Source organism: Nansenia antarctica (genome assembly GCF_963989245.1).
Source record: "Nansenia antarctica genome assembly, chromosome: 10".
In the NCBI taxonomy this organism is placed as follows: Eukaryota; Metazoa; Chordata; class Actinopteri; order Argentiniformes; family Microstomatidae; genus Nansenia; species Nansenia antarctica.
The window spans coordinates 24,042,102-24,061,948 of NC_137680.1; the positions used below are offsets into that span (position 1 = coordinate 24,042,102).

A 19,847-nucleotide genomic window follows, 5' to 3' on the forward strand; every position below is an offset into this window, starting at 1 on the left:
AGCGCGTGCGGCGTTTCCCAGGGTGCACCTCTTCTGGGTTCACAACGTCATAAAGGGACCAAGTCATTTGATTGGACAAGATGCAGTCTCACGAAGACGCTCCGCTACGATCCATTCCCAAGAATGCCACGCGCCCTGGGCTTTAAAGAGACAGTACACATTCAGTTACCCAACTCCAACTTCAGTTACACAACTCCTCAACATCAACAAACAACGTATGTACATTTGACATCTTTATTGAATATAATAAAGTTAATAAGACAATAAGATATAATAATATATATAAAATAATGACAATAATAATAATAATAATAAGCTAATAAAAACAATAACAGTAACAAATATATTGTAATAATAACGATGCTAATAATAATAATAATAATAATAATAATAATAATAATAATAATAATAATAATAATAATAATAATAATGTAGATGGTACTAGAACTAGTACTACAAACTGCTCATGAGTTCAGACCGGTATGTCAGAGTTGTATTCATTCAGCATCAACCAATTTGAACACCTATATAGACCTTGATTAGTTCAAAAATAATTAATATGAACCTCTCCATATACATGATTGTTGTTGCGTTTCTGCTGCTAACACTGTTACCTTGTTATTGTATTGGATTATTATTATTATTATTATCATTATTATTATATTGTATTGTTCATGATTTGATATCACGGTTGGTGACGCTATTATGCCGGCAGATGGCGCTGTTATCTTTCCAAACAACAATATCAGTGACACCTACAGGAGCCATCAGACCTCTGCAGCTCATCCAGAACGCTGCTGCCCGTCTGGTGTTCAACCTCCCCAAATCCTCTCATGTCACCCCTCTCCTTCGCACCCTGCACTGGCTCCCGATAGCAGCTCGCATCAGATTCAAGACCCTGGTGCTTGCCTACCAGGCAGCTAAAGGGACAGCCTCCACCTCTGCTGGCCGACTGGCCCCACCACCTCTACACCAACACGGCAGTCATGCTGCCTGATCACGTCTCTTCACAACACTGGCTCCCCGCAGTTGGAATGAGCTTCCCACGGCTGTCAGAACTGCAGAGTCACTACCCATCTTCCGTCGTAGACTGAAGACCTCCATCTCTTCAGGTTACACCTTAACTGCTCCTCCTGAGACATCTACTGCCCCCCAGCACTGCGTCTCCTGAAGACACCCGCTTTTCCCCTTTACTGTCCCCCCTAAAACATCAGTCAGTTGTAGACAAAACGTGCTGTCTCTGCTTTTCTCCACCATTGTGGTACCCTGAAGGCTGCTGGGTGCCTTAACCTCCACCACACCCATGTCATGGCAGTCACATGTTAGGACACCATCAGGTGATGCCCCTAACCAAGGATATTTGGGGGTGATGAATAGCACTGCTTTGTTATCAGTGAGGTTGGTGTGTTGGCTCTCCGTGAGCTTGGTGTATTTCTTAACAACCTCTTCTTCATGTTCAACACCCCATCTAAAAACAACACAAACAGTGTGTCTTAGCGATTTATGGTAATAGCTTACATGTTTACCACAACAAAGTGCACAGCTAATATGACAGCAATGAACACAGCTCTTATCACAGTAACATTACTGAGGGATCATCATATACTCATTGTACATCGAGAAAGGTGATGGGGGATGAAGATTTAGGGGGAATGGTGGAGTGGTGGCCTGGAATGAACAATGCAGGGCCATCACTCTAGAGTGACTCAGCATTGTTTTGAGTTTCTAGGGTCAACGACAGGCATGGAATACAAAAGGGTCATTGCATATATTCAAATGTTTCTTATGGAACACAGAAAGGCAGAAACTGTGCAATCAAGTCTTTGTAGTCATTTAAATGTGTCTATTGTTCTAGCCCAAGTCAAGTATTGCATATGATAATTTTCTCTTACATCCCCTAGATCGCTGTCGATGTGAGTACCTAAGTGGCTGTGAATACCTGAGGGAATGTGGTGTTTTCTTTGTATCCTTGTAGGCGACAGGATAGCACACTTTCTTCAGCAGGGAGACTGATGGTTTGACTGGGTCAGTGTGGCAGACTGCTCGTATGTTGGAAGCAGTCACCCTTCCTGCCTTCTGCTCAAACCACATGGCACATTTTGCTTGAAGTTGTGTCTCCTTCTCTATCACGTGGCACTATTTGAAATAAATAAGGTTTAGTAACAAGTTTGTGACATGTGGATATGACCAAATTTACTGACTGATGTGGCCTAAATGTAGCCTACCTGTTCTTCTGTCAAACTCAACCCTGTAAAGATCTCTTCACTCTTTGCCTGTAGTTCTTTGTCTGATAAAGCTCGATACTGGGGCATGTACAGTTGGCTTAAAGGTGCAGGGATGTTCAGCTGCACTGCCCTTGGTATGAACCTGAGTGTGAATGAAAAGACCATTGTAAATTGTTATTGGTGCTGAGAAAAGTTGCCATATAAATGCAATGAATTATTATCATAAAGTGTGTCTAAAGATGGCATGGCATGTTAGTTATTTTTTGGGAAACCAAACAATCATTATTATTTAGTGTTAACCTCTCTGCATGGCCAGGGACAACAGACAGGATGCAGCTTTTCACTGGTTTATTCTCCCTGTCTTCAGTTGCATGCAGCATGCTGTAGAATGCTGTACATTCATCAAGGGTTGGAGGTGGTATCTTTGCTGGGGGGAGGTCACCCCAGCCAGCAGCTTCTCTCTTTCGCTGGACCTTTGTAAACCTTATCTGGCTCGCTTCAGCATACAAGTCAGCTGGTTTCAAGGATGCCATACTGGGCTCAATCCAGCTGCAGGCCTTTTCAGTGCATGCAGTGCCATCTAGCCTGCATGTAATTGGATGTAGTAAAGCGAACCACACTGGAAATAAGTCCCGAACTTTGTCGTGACGTCCCTAACAAATGACTTTACTGTGATGTATAATGCATTTGTTGAATCAAATCAAATCATACCTGTTCACAGCTGCAAGCAGGGCATAGGTTATGGCACCTATGTGGGAGCAAACTTCTCCTAATCCTGCCATGCAGACACAGTGACCAAATCGGATTAATCCGTCCTTTTCCACAGCAACCCATGCTGTCAGTGGTGGATCATTGAGGCAGTAGGAATGGTTCACCTGACACGGACAGAGGTTTTGTTTAGATTTCATTTCATCAATGTCAGCCCTGTCACCAGCTGTAAACATCTGTGATCAACGTAACTATCTACCAAAATTAGAGCTATCTAGCACAAGAGAGTAATTTAGCTGTGTAACGTTAGATTAGACAACGTAGCATAACCAAAGGCAAACGTTAGGCACCTTCGCTTTGACAAGAGGCTAGAGCTAGCTTACCACTGACCGTAACGTAACGTTAGCTAGCATACCGATAGCATTGGCTAATTTAACGTCACTCACCTTGGCTTTGACGATGAAGAAATTCTTCACTTTCCACACGCCAGCATTAGTTACCCAACCAGAGTGGAAATATTTGTAGGTTTCGGTGCTTTTAAAAGCCTTCATCCTGGCTGCGGTGTATGGGGATGGATTCTCCACCAGATATATCCAGATGTCACCGAACACGAGATCAGGCAGGGACTTAGCTGCATTTAGTGGTTCAAACACAGCCGCGGGGGCTAAATATGGGTCGCAAGTGCCCAATATGTGTAGCTTTTCCGTGTATCTTGCTAGTTCTTCATGGGTGAGGTGGTCTAAATAGTAGGCAGCCGGTAAATTGCGTCCACTCGCCATGTTGCGCGATGTTGCTATGATCCTTTTTGCCCGTCAGGTTGGTGGTTGCTAGGGAAGAAACCACGTGACTGAAAGCTATGAATACACCTATGTAGATATTGCATTAAAAACCAGATGTTTGCAGCTAGAATAGTAATTTTCCACATTAACAATGTATAGAGTGTATTTCTGATTAATTTAATAATTAATAAAAACTGTGCTTTTCTTTCAAAAATAAGGACATTTCTAAGTGACCCCAAACTTTTGAACGGTAGTGTACATACATACATACATACATACATACATACATATATACATACATACATACTGTCACGACCCAACAGCAATGTGCGTACATTGATAGTCAATGGGCTCGTTCCCACACAGGGCCGAGGCCGGACACAGGTAGATTAGCTCAGGGTTAGCTGACAGCACCCAGGTAGATGTTAAGGGGAAATGGCTTACCTGGCTCCGATGTATCGTGGCGTGGTCCGCGGGGATACTGAACAGCCCGCACGTTCATTCAGTGGGGTGTTCCTTCCCGTTCAGTATTGACATATAACAAAACAAACAAAACCGGACACGACACAACACAACCTCTGGGGTAATCCACTATTCCACACGGTAATAGTCTTGATAATAATTGTCAAAGGGGTTCTCTTCTAGGTAAGGCGTCTCAATCAGTATTTCTCTTCTCCGTTAACTCCACTCTCTCGACTCTCTCGACCCTCAGGTAGCAAATGAGCACCTGTCATATACCTTTCGAGAGACCCGCCAACAGGCAAGCCACTCCCCCATGTACCCTGGGTAGCCAATCAACACCCCCTGAGTAAATAAGAACAATATTCCATTTGTTCATTTGCTTTTAATGAAGTGACTCTGCAAAATGACAATAATCAAACAAGTCCTGAGCAGGGCGAATGCAGGTGTACACATTAGAACAGTAGTCTATCCAATTCCGTTTCCGGTGCGTGCACCTAAATATATGACCGTAGTGCAATATTCCTATCTCCCCCCGAGCCTTTAACATGACTACAATAAAGGCTGAAACAACAACAAGCCTATAAGAAGAGAATAACTCAAGTGTCCGTACAAATCACGAATCAACAAGCAAAGTGCACAACACGACACAAGGGCCTCCTCCCTCGCTGTCAGTGTCTCACACCAAGTTTCATGAGGCCTGTATTTTCCAGGGGCGATCGGGATGAAATCGCGTATCGGGCGGCCGAACACACACATCGCTGGGGAAATCTTGGTGTCCGGGTCAGGCGTGTTGCGGTACTGCAGTATCGCCCTCTGCACGGCGTCAGTGTCGAGTTCACCCTTCGGGCCAGTGTTGTCAGTGATCAGCCGTTTCATCGTTTTCACTCCTATCTCTGCACGGCAGTTGCTGTGGGGGAAAGCCACTGACGAGAGGCGATGGTGGACCCCCCATCTGCGCAGGAAAGACCTGGTCTCGGCGGAGGTGAACTCAGGCCCCCTGTCTGATGAGAGCTCCTCAGGTGTCCCGTATGTCGCGAAGGCGCGACGTAAGTGGCTTATCAGGTCGAGAGCGCCACCCGATGACCTCGAGACGATCGGCCAGTTCGAGTAACGGTCCACCGTCACGAGGTAGTGTACACCTCTGTGCATGAAAAAGTCTGAGCACACCGCCTGGAAGGGGTAAACGGCCGGGATGGGCGGGGTCGGCGGTGCCCCAGGTTGTGAAGGCGCCATCCGGTGGCAGTGCTCGCAGTTGTTCCGAGCGGCGCTGATGTCGGCTGACATGCCTGGCCAGAACACAGAGGACTCCGCGCGGGCGGTCATCATCGAGACGCCCTGGTGGGCAGCGTGTAGGGCACTCAGTACCTCAACGCGGAGTGAGGGCGGTATGACCACCCTGTCCTTGAACAAGACCACCCCGTCAGTGGATGTAATGTGGTCACGGTATTGGTGGAAGCCACGAATTGTCACAGGCATCCCGATCCTTGACTCGGGAAAGCCGTCCACCGCCATCTCCTCCAACGTACGCATATCGCTGTCACTGCTGGTGGCATCCCTAACGCGGTCCCATGTCACTGATCGCAATGACTCCAGCCCCGCGGCGCACCATGCCAGGTCACCATCCTCGATGTCGTCGCTGTCCTCCGGCTCAGTTTGGCGTAGGAGAGACAGGATGTCAGTGTGCGTGCTGGGCGAGAGGTAGGTCACCGCGGCAGCGCTGTCGTCCGGAAGGTTCATGAGCGGTGGTCGAGAGGTGCCGACCGGCCTGCGTGACATGGCATCCGCCGCCTTGTTCTTCATGCCCGGGACATGTACGATGCGGAAGCGATAACGCAGGGTCTTCTCCTTGAGGTTCCTGAGGCGGGGGTTGGGTACGTCATCGAGTGCTCTGTCTGTAAGGAGTTTCAGCAGCGGCTTGTGGTCAACCGCTATGATCAAGTCCTTGCAGCCCAGCACAAAGTAGCGCGCCTTGTCCAAGGCGTCTGCGACTGCGAGGGCCTCACCCTCTACAGGTGCGTATCTGGATTCCGCTGCATGCGTGAACCTGCTGCCGACCAGGGTTATCTTCCATCCATCAGTGCAGCAGAAGGGCCTGACTGGCATGCACCGGCAGTGCTTCTGAAACAACCAGAACCCAATGCCCTCCTTCGACCAGTCTGTGGCGAGGCACGTCGGCTTGGCCTTATCAAAGATGCGGACACCACGCTCGATCTCCTGGACGATCGTGTCCTTCGACTCGCAGAATATGTCCTCCAACTCCGGGGACCATTCGAAGCGTGCCCCACTCTGCAGGAGTTTCCGGAACGGCTGCATACGTTCAGCCATACTGAAGGCGTAGGCCACTTGGTTGACCAGTCCAAACCATGACCTGATGTCAGTGATATTGCGTGGACGTGGGAAGTCGTGGATCGCCTCCAGATAGCGGCTGCATGGCCGTACGTCGTTCATGGTGATCGTGAAGCCTGCAAAGTCCACCGTGGATGCGCCGAAGTCGAACTTCTCCGGGTTGAGGATGATTCCGTTCCGGCCGCATACATCCAGCCATTGTATTGCCTGGCCTCGATCGTGTCAGCCCACAGCAGTGTGTCATCCACGCATTTGGTCTTGCTGCCGATGTCTGCAACCACTTCGTCGTACCTTCGTGAGTAACCGTCTCCCGACGCCATATACCCTTGCGGGGCTGAACGGTACTGGTAGCGCCCCCATGGAGTGATGAATGTCGTCTTGTGGCGGTCATCGTCGTGCAGTGGGACGCTGTGATAACCGTTCCACGCGTCGAACACTGTCTTGCGTTTCCCGCTGGGTACACGTCTCGCCTGGTGGAAAGGGGACTGTGTGTGGTGGGTTTCGCGGAACGCATGCTTGTTGAGTGCTTGGAAGTCGACTGTGCGGCGTGGTTTGCCGTTCTTCTTGGCACAGATCACCATGCGGTGACACCACGTCACCGGTGTACCGACGGGTACCTCCTCTAACACGCCAAGGCGAACGTCCTGGTCGAGGCCTGCCTTCACCTCATCCTGCCAGTGTATGGCCACGGGGATGGGGGTGTGATGGGCAACTGGTGTCGCATTCTCATCAAGCATGAGACGGAGCGGCGGGCCTGACATCCTTGGTAGGGGCTGGTGGGGGCACGTATTGAATGTGCTCTGGGCGTACGTTTTGAGTAAGTGCTCGCGTAGAGCTTCCCTGTTAGCTTCGGTCGCCGGCATGGGGAGCGTGGTTGACTTGGCTGGCGGCTCTGCACGCCGTGGGCAGTCACATAGTTCTGAGGCCGCCAGATTCACCTCCCCAAGTGTTGGGAACCTGTCCGAGATCATGCCCAGATCCACGCAGGCTGAGCGGGAGAGGAATATGCGGTCTGAAGTGTCCGTCACGTATGCAATTTGGCGTGTCTCCAACCTCCGAGCGTCGTTGCTGTCACCGGCGAACCTGACCACCGCGGCACCAAGAATTCGAATTCCCTCGTTGTTCGCCGCCCCCATGGTCATGGATACGGGAATGAGGTCCTCCGTACTCAACCCCATGTGTTGGGCGACCTTGATACCGACCAGGCAGCTCTGGCAGCCCGTGTCGGCCATGGCAGGCAGGGTCACTGCGCGGGTGCGTTTCAGGAGGTCAAATCCCAGTGCTCTGTAATCCTCACGTTCAACGGTGAGGGAGAGGTTGATGTAAGGCTGCGGGTTGGATGTACGCTTTATCCACTTGTCACACATATCGTCGTATAGGTGGTGAGCGAGGGGAAGTGTGTGTAGCTTGTCATCCGCGCTGGCCACAGTGAGTGTGCACAGCTCGACGAAGGCTGCCGCCTGCTCGTCGCCCACCACATCTGTCTTCTCAGGTGGGGGTTTGGCCGGCCGGCTACCCAGGCAGACCTTCTCAAGGTGATTTTGGCGGCTACATTTCCGGCATGTCTTGCCATAGCCGGGGCACTCGTCACGTCTGGTGCGCCATATGGGCGTTTTTCCGTGGCCCATCCCGCCGCAGTAAACGCATGCTCCGTCAGGCTTGGCCTTCGGTGTCTCCCACCTGGCGGCCCCTTTGGTGCGAAGGTCCTGCTGTTTCCCTCGCCTATATGAACTACTGATCATATCTGTGCTCTGAGGGTCGAGTAGGCGCGATGCTGAGCGTTTCCCGGACTCCTTGGCTTCGATATACTCTATCATGTCCTTTAATGGCATGTCCTGGTTCTTTTCGCCAAGCAGGTCGAGCTGTATTTCTTGGTCCGCGATGCCGCGGGCGATCACGTCACGTAGTATTTCCTCTGTGAAGTTATTGATTTGATCACACCCCGCCTTAGTGCAGTCCATCTCATATTTGCATGTGTCTGCCTGCCCCTTCAAGCGGGCGTGGAATGATCGGATGGGCTCCTCATGTCCCTGTCGCATGTTAGATAGGGCCACCCGAGCCACCATGGTGTTTTCCGCACGGACGGCGAGCGCTTTCATGGCCGCGAGGACCTCTCTCTCATCGCTGTCTACCAGGCTTCTGCCTGCAGCGCGAGTGAGGTCTTTCCTCAGATCCTCCTCGCAGCACTCTAGGAGCTGTGTGACGATGTCGGGTCCGACCAGCTTAGTGCCCCTCTTGTATTCACTCCAGCGGGTTACGAAGTATGACCAAGTCTCTGCCGTCCCGGGCAGTGCTATAGAGGGGCGCCTGAGTTTCTCCATTTTACTGTTAATGCTCGGCGCTCTGGGGACTGCAGTGTGTGCTGTTGCATGTATGTTCAGCATGGCCACTACCACTGCTGCCTCTTCATGTCTAGCTACATAGTCACAGCCCTCGATCGGGCAATCCACTATTACAGGTGCCATTAGTACAGCTACTCCCAAAAAAAAAAGTTCTGTTAATTACCAGTTCTGTTCTTTGACGACATGTCCGTATTCAGATTCCCGGGTGGCGTTATTTGCCGATGTCCGTATACAGATTCCGGGGTGGCGTTATTTGCCGATGTCCGTGTGAGTCGTTCGCGGATACATGCGTCTTCCTCTTTGCTGGATTTGTCTGCTTGACTGCATGACGTTGTTTGATTATAAATAAGAACAATATTCCATTTGTTCATTTGCTTTTAATGAAGTGACTCTGCAAAATGACAATAATCAAACAAGTCCTGAGCAGGGCGAATGCAGGTGTACACATTAGAACAGTAGTCTATCCAATTCCGTTTCCGGTGCGTGCACCTAAATATATGACCGTAGTGCAATATTCCCTACTGAGCTTACCATGACAACTAGGAACAGTTGGATCGTGACATTCCTCCCCCCATAAACAAAAACACACACACAATTAACTTTTTCTTCATTTTGTGTTTGTTTTCTCTTTTTTTCTTATTTTCTTTACACACACACACACACACACACACACATATTATCTACTTCTAAAATAACACATATAAGCTTTTATTCTAGTACTCTAGATTCTAAGCTTGCCATAAATCAGTATGTTTGTCTGTTCTTAAGTGAGGTAACGTTTACGCTAGCCTGGAACTAAGAACACAGAAAATGAGGAGTTCACAAATAATTAGAAAATCTGATCTAACTCCTGTAGGAAAATCCATTAATCTAACATATAATTTCAACCTCTAGAGAGAGCATCAGCGATGACATTGTCCTTGCCCGCTATATGTTTAACCACCAGGTTGTACGGTTGTAACACTAGTCCCCAACGAAACACTGGCGTTAGCACTACGGAACTGGGCCAAGAATGCCAAGGGGTTATACAGCCTAACATTAACAATGTCAGGGGGTGAGTCCCCAGCACTGGGCTCCTCTCCAATATCTGGTAGGTCACGTTGTACACAAGCTACCACCGTCTTAGGTATTTCTCCCTCATATGCTTTCATGGCATTTATGTGACATAAGCGGGTCTTAGACCGCCTCTCTGGGGTACTGACTACATAATTGAGGTTTCCAACCTTCCTCAAGACTCTGTAAGGCCCAGCAAACATAGGCCCCAACGGTCCGCGGGGTCCTGCACCTAAAACCAAGACTAAATCGCCTGGATCAAATAGGCGACACACTGCCTTCTGGTCATACCTGGCCTTCATTCGAGCTTTAGCCCCTGTTAAATTCTTCGAGGCAACCTCACACGCCAAGTGCAACCAGGCCTTCATCAATGACACGTACTCTAGCACGTCACCAGGGGGTGCTGGTCTAACTATTTTCTCCTTCAAGAGCTGTAATGGCCCTCGAACCTCATGACCAAAGACTAATTCGAAAGGGCTAAAACCCAAGGACTCAGTAGGAGCATCCCTGATTGCAAACAGCAAAAACGGGATAGCCTCATCCCACTCTTTAGGCTGACCCTCAACAAAAGCACGAATCATGTTTTTCAATGTCCCATGAAACCTTTCTATGGCTCCCTGTGATTGAGGATGATACGGTGAGGAATGCTTTACTGCTACATTCAACCCAGACAAAACTTGATGATACAGTTTGGCTGTGAAGTTGGAACCGCGATCAGACTGAATAGAGCGTGGTAAACCTACAGAAGAAAAGAACTTCAACAAATGTTCAATTATAACCTTCGTTCTTATGCTACGAAGTGGAATGGCTTCCGGATACCGGGTGGCGATGTCTAAGATAGTCAATAAGTATTCATTTCCCTTCTTTGTTTTGGGTAAGGGGCCTACGCAATCTATCATGATTTCTGAGAACGGCTCTTGCACCACAGGTAAAGGTTGTAAAGGAGAAACTGGCGGTTTACGGCCCTGTTTCCCCACCACCTGACAAGTGTGACAAGACCGACAAAACCCCTTTACGTCATTGCGTAGCCCTGGCCAATAGAATTGCCTGCTAATCTTAGCTAAGGTCTTTTTGAAACCCAAATGACCACCGTACACTGACCCATGTGCCAAGCGGAGCACTTCTCCACGGTAACACTGAGGTAGCACTATCTGCTCATAACTAGACCAGTCCTCACTAGCTGGCCTACTGGCTGGTCTCCATTTTCTAAAGAGAATACCCCCTCTTACAAAGTATCCCATTGCCACTTCCTTACTCTCTCTAGCGGAGGTTGCCACTTTCACCGCATATCCCAAGGTAGGGTCCTGTTTCTGTTCTCTAACTACCAAGTTAGATCAATTTGATTCAGGGCAGGAGCTCCAGACGCTTCAGAATGGCTAACAGCCTCACTCACGTCTAACTCTCCACCATTATCAACCCCACTCTCATCAAAGACAACCCCCTCTGTCTCTTCCGCTAGCTGTAAAGCCTGGGGTGGCACTACATCAGCAGCGGGGATGTCAGTAATAGACTCCTTCCTTTCCTCTACACTCCCAGTGGTCACCAACTGAGGGAAAATGGTATCACTAAGATCCACCATTGGCTCCTCGTCCACTAGAGGTGAGGATAGGTCACTAGGATCTGATGCGCTAGCCGCTAACTTCTCTCTAGCCTGAGCTCGGGTGACCACACATGAGGTAAAGTCCTCAGGAAACTCTGACTCTAAGTTCCTGATCTCAACAGGATAGACTGGACACTCAGTAACTTCTGGGTTAACCCTAGTCCCAGCTATGTCATTACCCAGCAGTAAGTCTATGCCCTTCACCGGGAGACTGTCCACTTCAGCCACCTCAACACAAGCAGACACTAGCTCAGAATGGAGATGTATGCGGTAGATTGGTGCACTCACATAACCATCACCCACTCCATGAACTATTACAAATTTGCCTGTAAATGAAGCCGGTGGAAGATCCACCACTCCCTGACACAACAGTGTTTGAATGGCCCCTGTATCACGCAGGATAGTTATGGGCACCTGGGGACCCTCCTGAGACAATGACACCGCACCGCTAGAGGTGAAACCTTTGTACCCCTCTAGGTCATTATCAATGCACCTGTCCGAAGTCACCAGTGCCACAGTTCTACCGGAGCCCTCCCTTGACCTCAAAGTAGGACACTCAGTCTTCTTATGCCCCACCTTATGACAACGGAAACACCGTATTTCTAAGGGGGAAGCGTAACTACGACTGGATGGCTGGGCACCACCCCACCTCTGACCTAGGAACCGGTCAGGTCGCGATGCGCCCCTGTCGACTGGCTGAGAAGAACAAAACACGTTCCCCATGGGCTTCCCAGACTGCTGGTCACCACTAGCTGATTCAAGAGGCCGTCTCCTGCCAATCGGGTTAGTAAACCGACTACTATGGATAACCTCATAATTATCTGCTAACTCTGCAGCTTGTCGTGGAGATTTCACCTCACGTTCGTTTAGGTAGATCTCCACCTCCTTAGGAACGCTGGTTTTGAATTGCTCCAACACTATCAAGTCTCTTAGTTCAGAAAAGTCCCATACCTCACTGGAATTAATCCACCTATCGATAGCTATCTCCTGTTTTCGCCATAGATCTAGGTAAGACTCGCCAGCCTGCCGTCTTACTTCCCTAAACCTATGCCTATAGGCTTCAGGTACTCTGCCATATGCCTCCAATACTGCTTTCCTGAGAGAACCATATTCCAGGCCTATCCTGCAGTCCAGAGCAGCTACTGCTCTCTGAGCCTTCCCTGTCAGTACACTTTGGACCAAGAGACACCATCTATCCTCTGGCCACTCACTGTCCTTAGCAACCTTTTCAAACATTTCAAAGAAAACATCCACATTGTCTTCTTCAAATGGAGGCATAAACCTATGGGCCCTATCCAACTCAGCTCCTAAGCCTTTGTTATGGGTAGTCTCCCTAGCGGCGATGGCTGCTCTATCCACTTCTAGCTTAGCCATAGCTTCCCATTGCCCCCTTTCCTCCATTGCTTCCCTGTGAACCCTGTCCTCTTTCTCCATTGCTTCCCTATGACCCCTTTCCTCTTTCTCTATTGCTTCCCTATGACCCCTTTCCTCTTTCTCCATTGCTTCCCTATGAACCCTGTCCTCTTTCTCGTTCTGCCGCTCAGTCTCTATAATCTGTCTTTGCTGTTCTATAATCTGTCTTTGCTCTGACCACATGTCCTCCAAGTGCAAAACCTGAGTCAACAGTGCTACAATTGCCGGTTTACGGATATCTTTCGCTAGTTCTATATCCTCCACTCTAGCTAGTTCAATTAACTGCTCCTTGGTTAACTTCCTAAACTGATCACACGTCAAACCCCCTACACCTTGTGATATATCAATCTGTGTATCTGCCATACTGATATAATACACAATGATACAATAACACAGAACACGCTTGCACCTACAGCGCAATACACAAGACTACTGTCTAATATCAACAACAACAACAAAGCTGAACCACTGAAACACAGTAATTAGCTACTAACGTTGTTTACTTTGCATTCCTACCCTGTCTATTAGCTGCCGCTTTATCCTAACTGATAGATTCAATTGAATGTAACCCGAAACTGTTGGTTTGCGTTAGCTACTTGACACAAACAGCTAACCTGCTTTTAATGACATACACCCCTCTATCTAATTCCTGGCGGTGAATATCATTTACCAAGCCAAATATGACTCCTGTGCTTTCACTTCACAAACCACACACTTCCGTAGCTAACCCTAACTTAGCTAATAGGACTAGCATTGGTGTTTAGCTAGCCTATTGCTCCCTAGCCTAAAGCTAATGCGGTTAACTCAGTTATCAAACAAACACATTCACAAATCATTCAATCGTTCAAACCCCGGACGAGCCCCCAATTATGTCACGACCCAACAGCAATGTGCGTACATTGATAGTCAATGGGCTCGTTCCCACACAGGGCCGAGGCCGGACACAGGTAGATTAGCTCAGGGAGCCCCGCGGTGGTGTAGCGGTCTACGCACTGGCCGCTAGTTCTTCTTCGGCGTATGGGTAGTTGTTTTTCCTCTCCACTCCACCAGGCTGCCCACCGGGGCCGGGGTTCGTATCCCGGCTCGCCAGATCCAGATAATGGCCGAGGCACACGGGAAGCGGCATATTGGCCGGCCGCTTCCGAGGGGGGGTATAGGAGTATTTCTGGACTAGGATCCGTCGCGCAACACCGCCCCCTGGGGTGCCGGAATAACGGTACTGGGCTCGAGGAGCCAGTCAGCCTAGTCTGCCTGGCGCCCTCCTCTGGGACTGCCGGCCACGGGGTCGGGCGGAGGATCCAATGCAATAGGCAGGGGATAATTGGATGCTAAGTTGGGTTAAATTGGCTACCAAATTGGGTGAAAAAGGGATAAAATCTGAAAAACAAATTTATAAAAAAAAAGATTAGCTCAGGGTTAGCTGACAGCACCCAGGTAGATGTTACATACACAGACAGACAGACAGACACATATTCATCCACAGACAGGTAGCCTGTCAGTCAGACACTCAGCCCAGTGATTGATAGGTCTTTAATCAGATACAGAGGTGACTACTATTTACATCTAAACAGGTCGTTGCTGTCGTCAGCCACTAAACTTCACATTTAATCAAATAAACACACAATACCTACAGAGTTAAAACAGACCAGGTACAACTTCACATTCCCACGTGTAGTGTTCCATCATCATCATTATTATACACGCAGATTTTTTGTGCTTAAAAAAATAGCAACCTATAATACCTTTATCATATTTAACATTTCTTCTTTTGAAATAATGGGAAGACCAGATATACACAACAGCCAGGGGAGGCTGGTGGAGGCAGAGACCAGAGGACGGGCGCACTGTGAAAGCAGGGAATGGAATAGGTATTGAACAACATGCCTGATTCTGTTCCATGCATTACAACCAGCCCGTCCTCCGATTCCTACCTCCCCCAGCCTCCCCTGCTCAACAGTCAGTTCAGTCACCTAATATATGAACCTTACAGCCTAGAGCCTGGGGGACGGCTGTGCAGCAGGAAACACCGCTGTGCTTAGAACAGTCACTTCCTGTTGGAATGATTCCCTGTGTCAACCGAACACAGAGTAAACATGTGACACAGTCTGACCATCTGGTCCTCATGTCGGGATCCCATGAAATGATCGGACTTTTCTTTTCGAAAAATTTGAATATCGATGACACACATCGCTAGTCAACTAACACGGCTTGTTTTGTGAGCCTGCTAACAATGTAAAGTAGTGTTCTAGTTAACTAGGTAACAATGTAAAGTAGTGTTGTAGTTAACTAGGTAACAATGTAAAATAGTGTTCTAGTTAACTAGGTAACAATGTAAAGTAGGGTTGTAGTTAACTAGGTAACAATGTAAAATAGTGTTCTAGTTAACTTGGTAACAATGTAAAGTAGTGTTGTAGTTAACTAGGTAACAATGTAAAGTAGTGTTGTAGTTAACTAGGTAACAATGTAAAGTAGTGTTGTAGTTAACTAGGTAACAATGTAAAGTATTGTTATAGTTAACTAGGTAACAATGTAAAGTAGTGTTCTAGTTAACTAGGTAACAATGTAAAGTATTGTTCTAGTTAACTAGGTAACAATGTCAAGTATTGTTCTAATTAACTAGGTAACAATTTAAAGTATTGTTCTAGTTAACTAGGTAACAATGTAAAGTAGTGTTCTAGTTAACTAGGTAGCAGTGGGGATTACTCACCCAATCCATTACGTTGTTGCAGTATTTTGGCTCGACTAGCGAGCTTGTGTTGTGATTCGTATTTTTCTGTATTTCCGTAGTTCCGTGTTTCAAAAGAAAAGTCAGAACATTTTTGATCGGTTGCCCACAAGAGGACCAAAAGACGAGAATGTGTAACATATTTGTGTGTGTGTTTTTTTTATTTTTTATTTAAATGGTGTGTTTCCTGGACACAGGTGAAGCCTTATCTTAGGCTGAAACTCAGAGAAACGTAGAGATCATTCCGTTGACTGAGTCTGGGGTCTCGGTCTGTCCAGAGACATCCTGTAACCATGGCAACGCTGAACTCCTGTCTAAGACGCCGTGAGGTCACGACCCCCGGCGTTTAAAAAAACTGCTATTCTTTGCATGGCTTAGATGCATGGTTTAGACCTATGAAGGACAAAGTAACAACATCTCAAATAAAAACAATAAAAAAATGGACTAATCCAATTGCACTGGATTCTGTGTCTGTGTGTGTGTGTGTGTGTATGTGTGTCTGTTGGCTCGTACAGTGAACTGAAGAGATCAGCGATTGATTTGACACGGCAGCTGCAGAGAGTCACAACAGTCAGTCAGGTGACTCCATCTTGGCAACCGAAGGCTTCCCCAACATTCCACATAACCCTAACCCGACCGTTGGTGTCACGGAACGTTGGGTGCTAAGATGGCCGCCGGTCAGGTCAGCTAACCTGGGTGGATGGCTCTACATGGTCAGCTGACCTGGGTGGATGGCTCTACGTGGTCAGCTGACCTGGGGGGATGGCTCTACGTGGCCCAGCCTGGAGACGCCGCCCTCAGGTAAAAGCGTCGGCCATTTTGTCAAAACGTGATCAAAAAACGTACAAAATAAAACCATCTTGTGCATTATTACAGTAGTTATTACAGCTCGCTCTCTCGTCTAATCACAGCAAACTAGACACAAGTACACAAACACACCACTATCCCCGAGCTTGTCCTGTTCACATTCTTCCTCCCCCTCCTCCCCCTCCTCCTCCTCCTCCTCCTCCTCGGCTCTATAACATGTATTCTTACTGTGTTTATTATAGTCACCATCCTTATCATCTATTAATATTGTTATTGTTAGGCTAGCTGTGCTACATGGTTAGCTGCACCTTACAGAGTAGAAGCACAATAAAAAGGCAACACAGAAACAGGCGGTAAAGAGGCGGGAAACAGGCGGTAAAGGTAAAGGTGAAGGTAGTGGATGGTGCCAAGTCCCTGAGGTATACCACCTCTCTGGCAGAGAGTCTGTCTGTGTGTGTGTGTGTGTGTGTGTGTGTGTGTGTGTGTGTGTGTGTGTGTGTGTCCGTCCGTCCGATTGTCTGTCTGTCTGTCAGCTCTCCCAGTCCTCTTCTCTCTCCCACCTCTCCCCCCCTCTCCCAGGATGCACTGCTTCGTGACAGCGACGTTACGGCCGATGGAACCTGGAACACACAAGGACAACATCGTCATCATCATCATCATCACCATCATCATCATCAAGTGTGTGTGTGTGTGCGTGTGTTAGGTGTGTGTGTGTGTGTTAGGTGTGTGTGTGTGTGTGTGTGTGTGTGTGTGTACCTGGTGTAGATGCGGCTGTCCTCGTGGACCTCCATCTCACAACTCTTAAACTCGTTAAGCTCCTTCCTGATAGCAGCCTGGGGGAGGAGGGGGAGAAAAGGAAGAGGAGGGGGCAAGGAGGGAGAGGGAGAGGAGGGGGGGGAGAGGAGGGGGAGGAGAGGGAGAGGAGGGGGAGGAGAGGGGGAGGAGGAGAGGGGGAGGGGGGGGGGAGAGGGGGAGGGGGGGCAAGGAGAGAGGGGGGGAGAGGAGGATGTGAGGGGGAGGAGAGAGAGAGAGAGAAGGAGTATGTAAATAGTTCATAGTTGCCATAGTGACATAGCTGCCTGTACCTCACGAGCAGGGGGCAGTTGCATAAATATAATAATAATAATAATAGTACTAATGATAATAATAATAATAATAATAATAATAGTACTAATGATAATAATAATAATATTAGTAATAATAATAGTAGTAGTAATAATAATAATTAAACAAATAATAATGATAATAATAATAATAATAATAATAATACGTTTTATTTGTCTAGTACTTTTCCTGCAAACATTGCAGCTCAAAGTGCTCCAATCATTATATAATCATCATTTAACTTTTCTGGTCATTTAAAGGCAATATTAAAAAGATGGGTTTTTAGTCTTGACTTGAACATTTGCTGAGGTTGCATCCCTAATGTAAACTGGCAGTGAGACACAATCTGGGTTCATAAAATGAGAATGCAGCCTCACCAAATCTCTTCTTTTGTACATGTGGTACACAGAGAAAACCAGCATCAGAAGACCTGAGAGCTCTATTGGGCTGATATGCTAGCAAAAGATAGATTAAGACTGGTCTAAGTCTTATACTAGTCTTATATTCTCAGGCTAGACCAGTCTAATTAAGATGTTGCATAAAAAATAAGACTTATGACTTATTTTGAGGTTAGAAAGTTAGCCTCCTTCCCCCCTGGCTAAGCTTGACTTAAGAGCTGTGTTGCTATGGCAACGAGTCAGCCTTAAGTGTTAGTTGGAAAAGTGTTTTAATGCAAAACGACTGACTAGCCTGCACACAAACGCATTAATTGCGTATGATTTAGCTACGATTAACTCGTTACTCGTAGCTAGCAAGCCCATGGTTTATGGAGCAGTTTGGTTTTGTTTGTCAAGTAGCTAGCTAGCCCCATAGTTCAAGCTAGGCGTCAGTTATGTGGCTAGTAGCTAGCTAACACTGTAACTCAGCGCGGTAAACTACTTAACTGGTTAAAACTGCTAAGCAGTATACTTTTCTCCACTTTATATTCCTCCAATATACATACGTTTTCAGCAGAAGAAAATGGAGTTGATCTCTCAGATCTTCTGCCGCTAGGTGTAGCTAGGTGTAGCTGGGTATATATTTATATTCATTAACACTAGAACAGCCATGGGTGGGGTCATTAACACTAGAACAGCCATGGGTGGGGTCATTAACACTAGAACAGCCATGGGTGGGGTCATTAACACTAGAACAGCCATGGGTGGGGTCATTAACACTAGAACAGCCATGGGTGGGGTCATTAACACTAGAACAGCCATGAGGGGTCATTAACACTAGAACCGCCATGGGTGGGGTCATTAACACTAGAACAGCCATGGGTGGGGTCATTAAAACTAGAACAGCCATAGGGTGGGGTCATTAAACCTAGAACAGCTATGGGTGGGGTCATTAACACTAGAACAGCCATGGGTGGGGTCATTAACACTAGAACAGCCATGGGTGGGGTCATTAACACTAGAACAGCCATGGGTGGGGTCATTAACACTAGAACAGCTATGGGTGGGGTCATTAACACTAGAAGAGCCATGGGTGGGGTCATTAACACTAGAACAGCCATGGGTGGGGTCATTAACACTAGAACAGCTATGGGTGGGGTCATTAACACTAGAACAGCTATGGGTGGGGTCATTAACAATAAAACAGCCATGGGTGGGGTCATTAACACTAGAACAGCCATGGGTGGGGTCATTTGACCTTGTGAGTAAAACAAAATGTTACATTTTTGCACTCGATACAATTTCAGGACCCTCCTTTCATGACGTATATATGTGCTTTCTATCACCCAGTATCCTTACATTTTCAATATCGCATCAGGATAAGCTAATATAAAGCTATTTTGCAGTTTTTTCTGAGTAGGAGGCAGGCTAATTTACAAGACGGCCAACTAGTGGTGGTTGTGTGTAAGTAGCAGCGTCCCATTGTAAAGACAATGGTCATGTGACACCAGCGGCGGCTCTTATAGTAGGTACAATAGGAACGGCTGTTTCTAGTGCTAAAGTGAGATCTAAGTCTAAGACTGGGTCTATCTTTATTAAAGTGAGATCTAAGTCTAAGACTGGGTCTATCTTTATTAAAGTGAGATCTAAGTCTAAGACTGGGTCTACAGATATTAAAATCAGATCTAAGTCTAAGACTGGGTCTATCTTTATTAAAGTGAGATCTAAGTCTAAGACTGGGTCTATCTTTATTAAAGTGAGATCTAAGTCTAAGACTGGGTCTATCTTTATTAAAGTCAGATCTAAGTCTAAGACTGGGTCTATCTTTATTAAAGTGAGATCTAAGTCTAAGACTGGGTCAATCTTTATTAAAGTGAGATCTAAGTCTAAGACTGGGTCTATCTTT

General features: G+C 47.4%; 1 protein-coding gene across 1 annotated transcript in view; it reads right to left on the minus strand.

Moving 5' to 3' along the window:
• Positions 1-17,064: 17,064 nt before the first annotated feature.
• phactr4b (phosphatase and actin regulator 4b) overlaps positions 17,065-19,847 on the minus strand; it is a gene marked incomplete at both ends in the record, with an annotated part of 29,243 nt that continues 26,460 nt past the window's right edge. Inside the window, 2 exons of the mRNA XM_080541109.1 lie at positions 17,065-17,080; positions 17,217-17,293. Of these exons, the coding sequence (XP_080397235.1) occupies positions 17,065-17,080; positions 17,217-17,293 (93 nt within the window). The remainder of the gene's footprint in view (positions 17,081-17,216; positions 17,294-19,847) is intronic.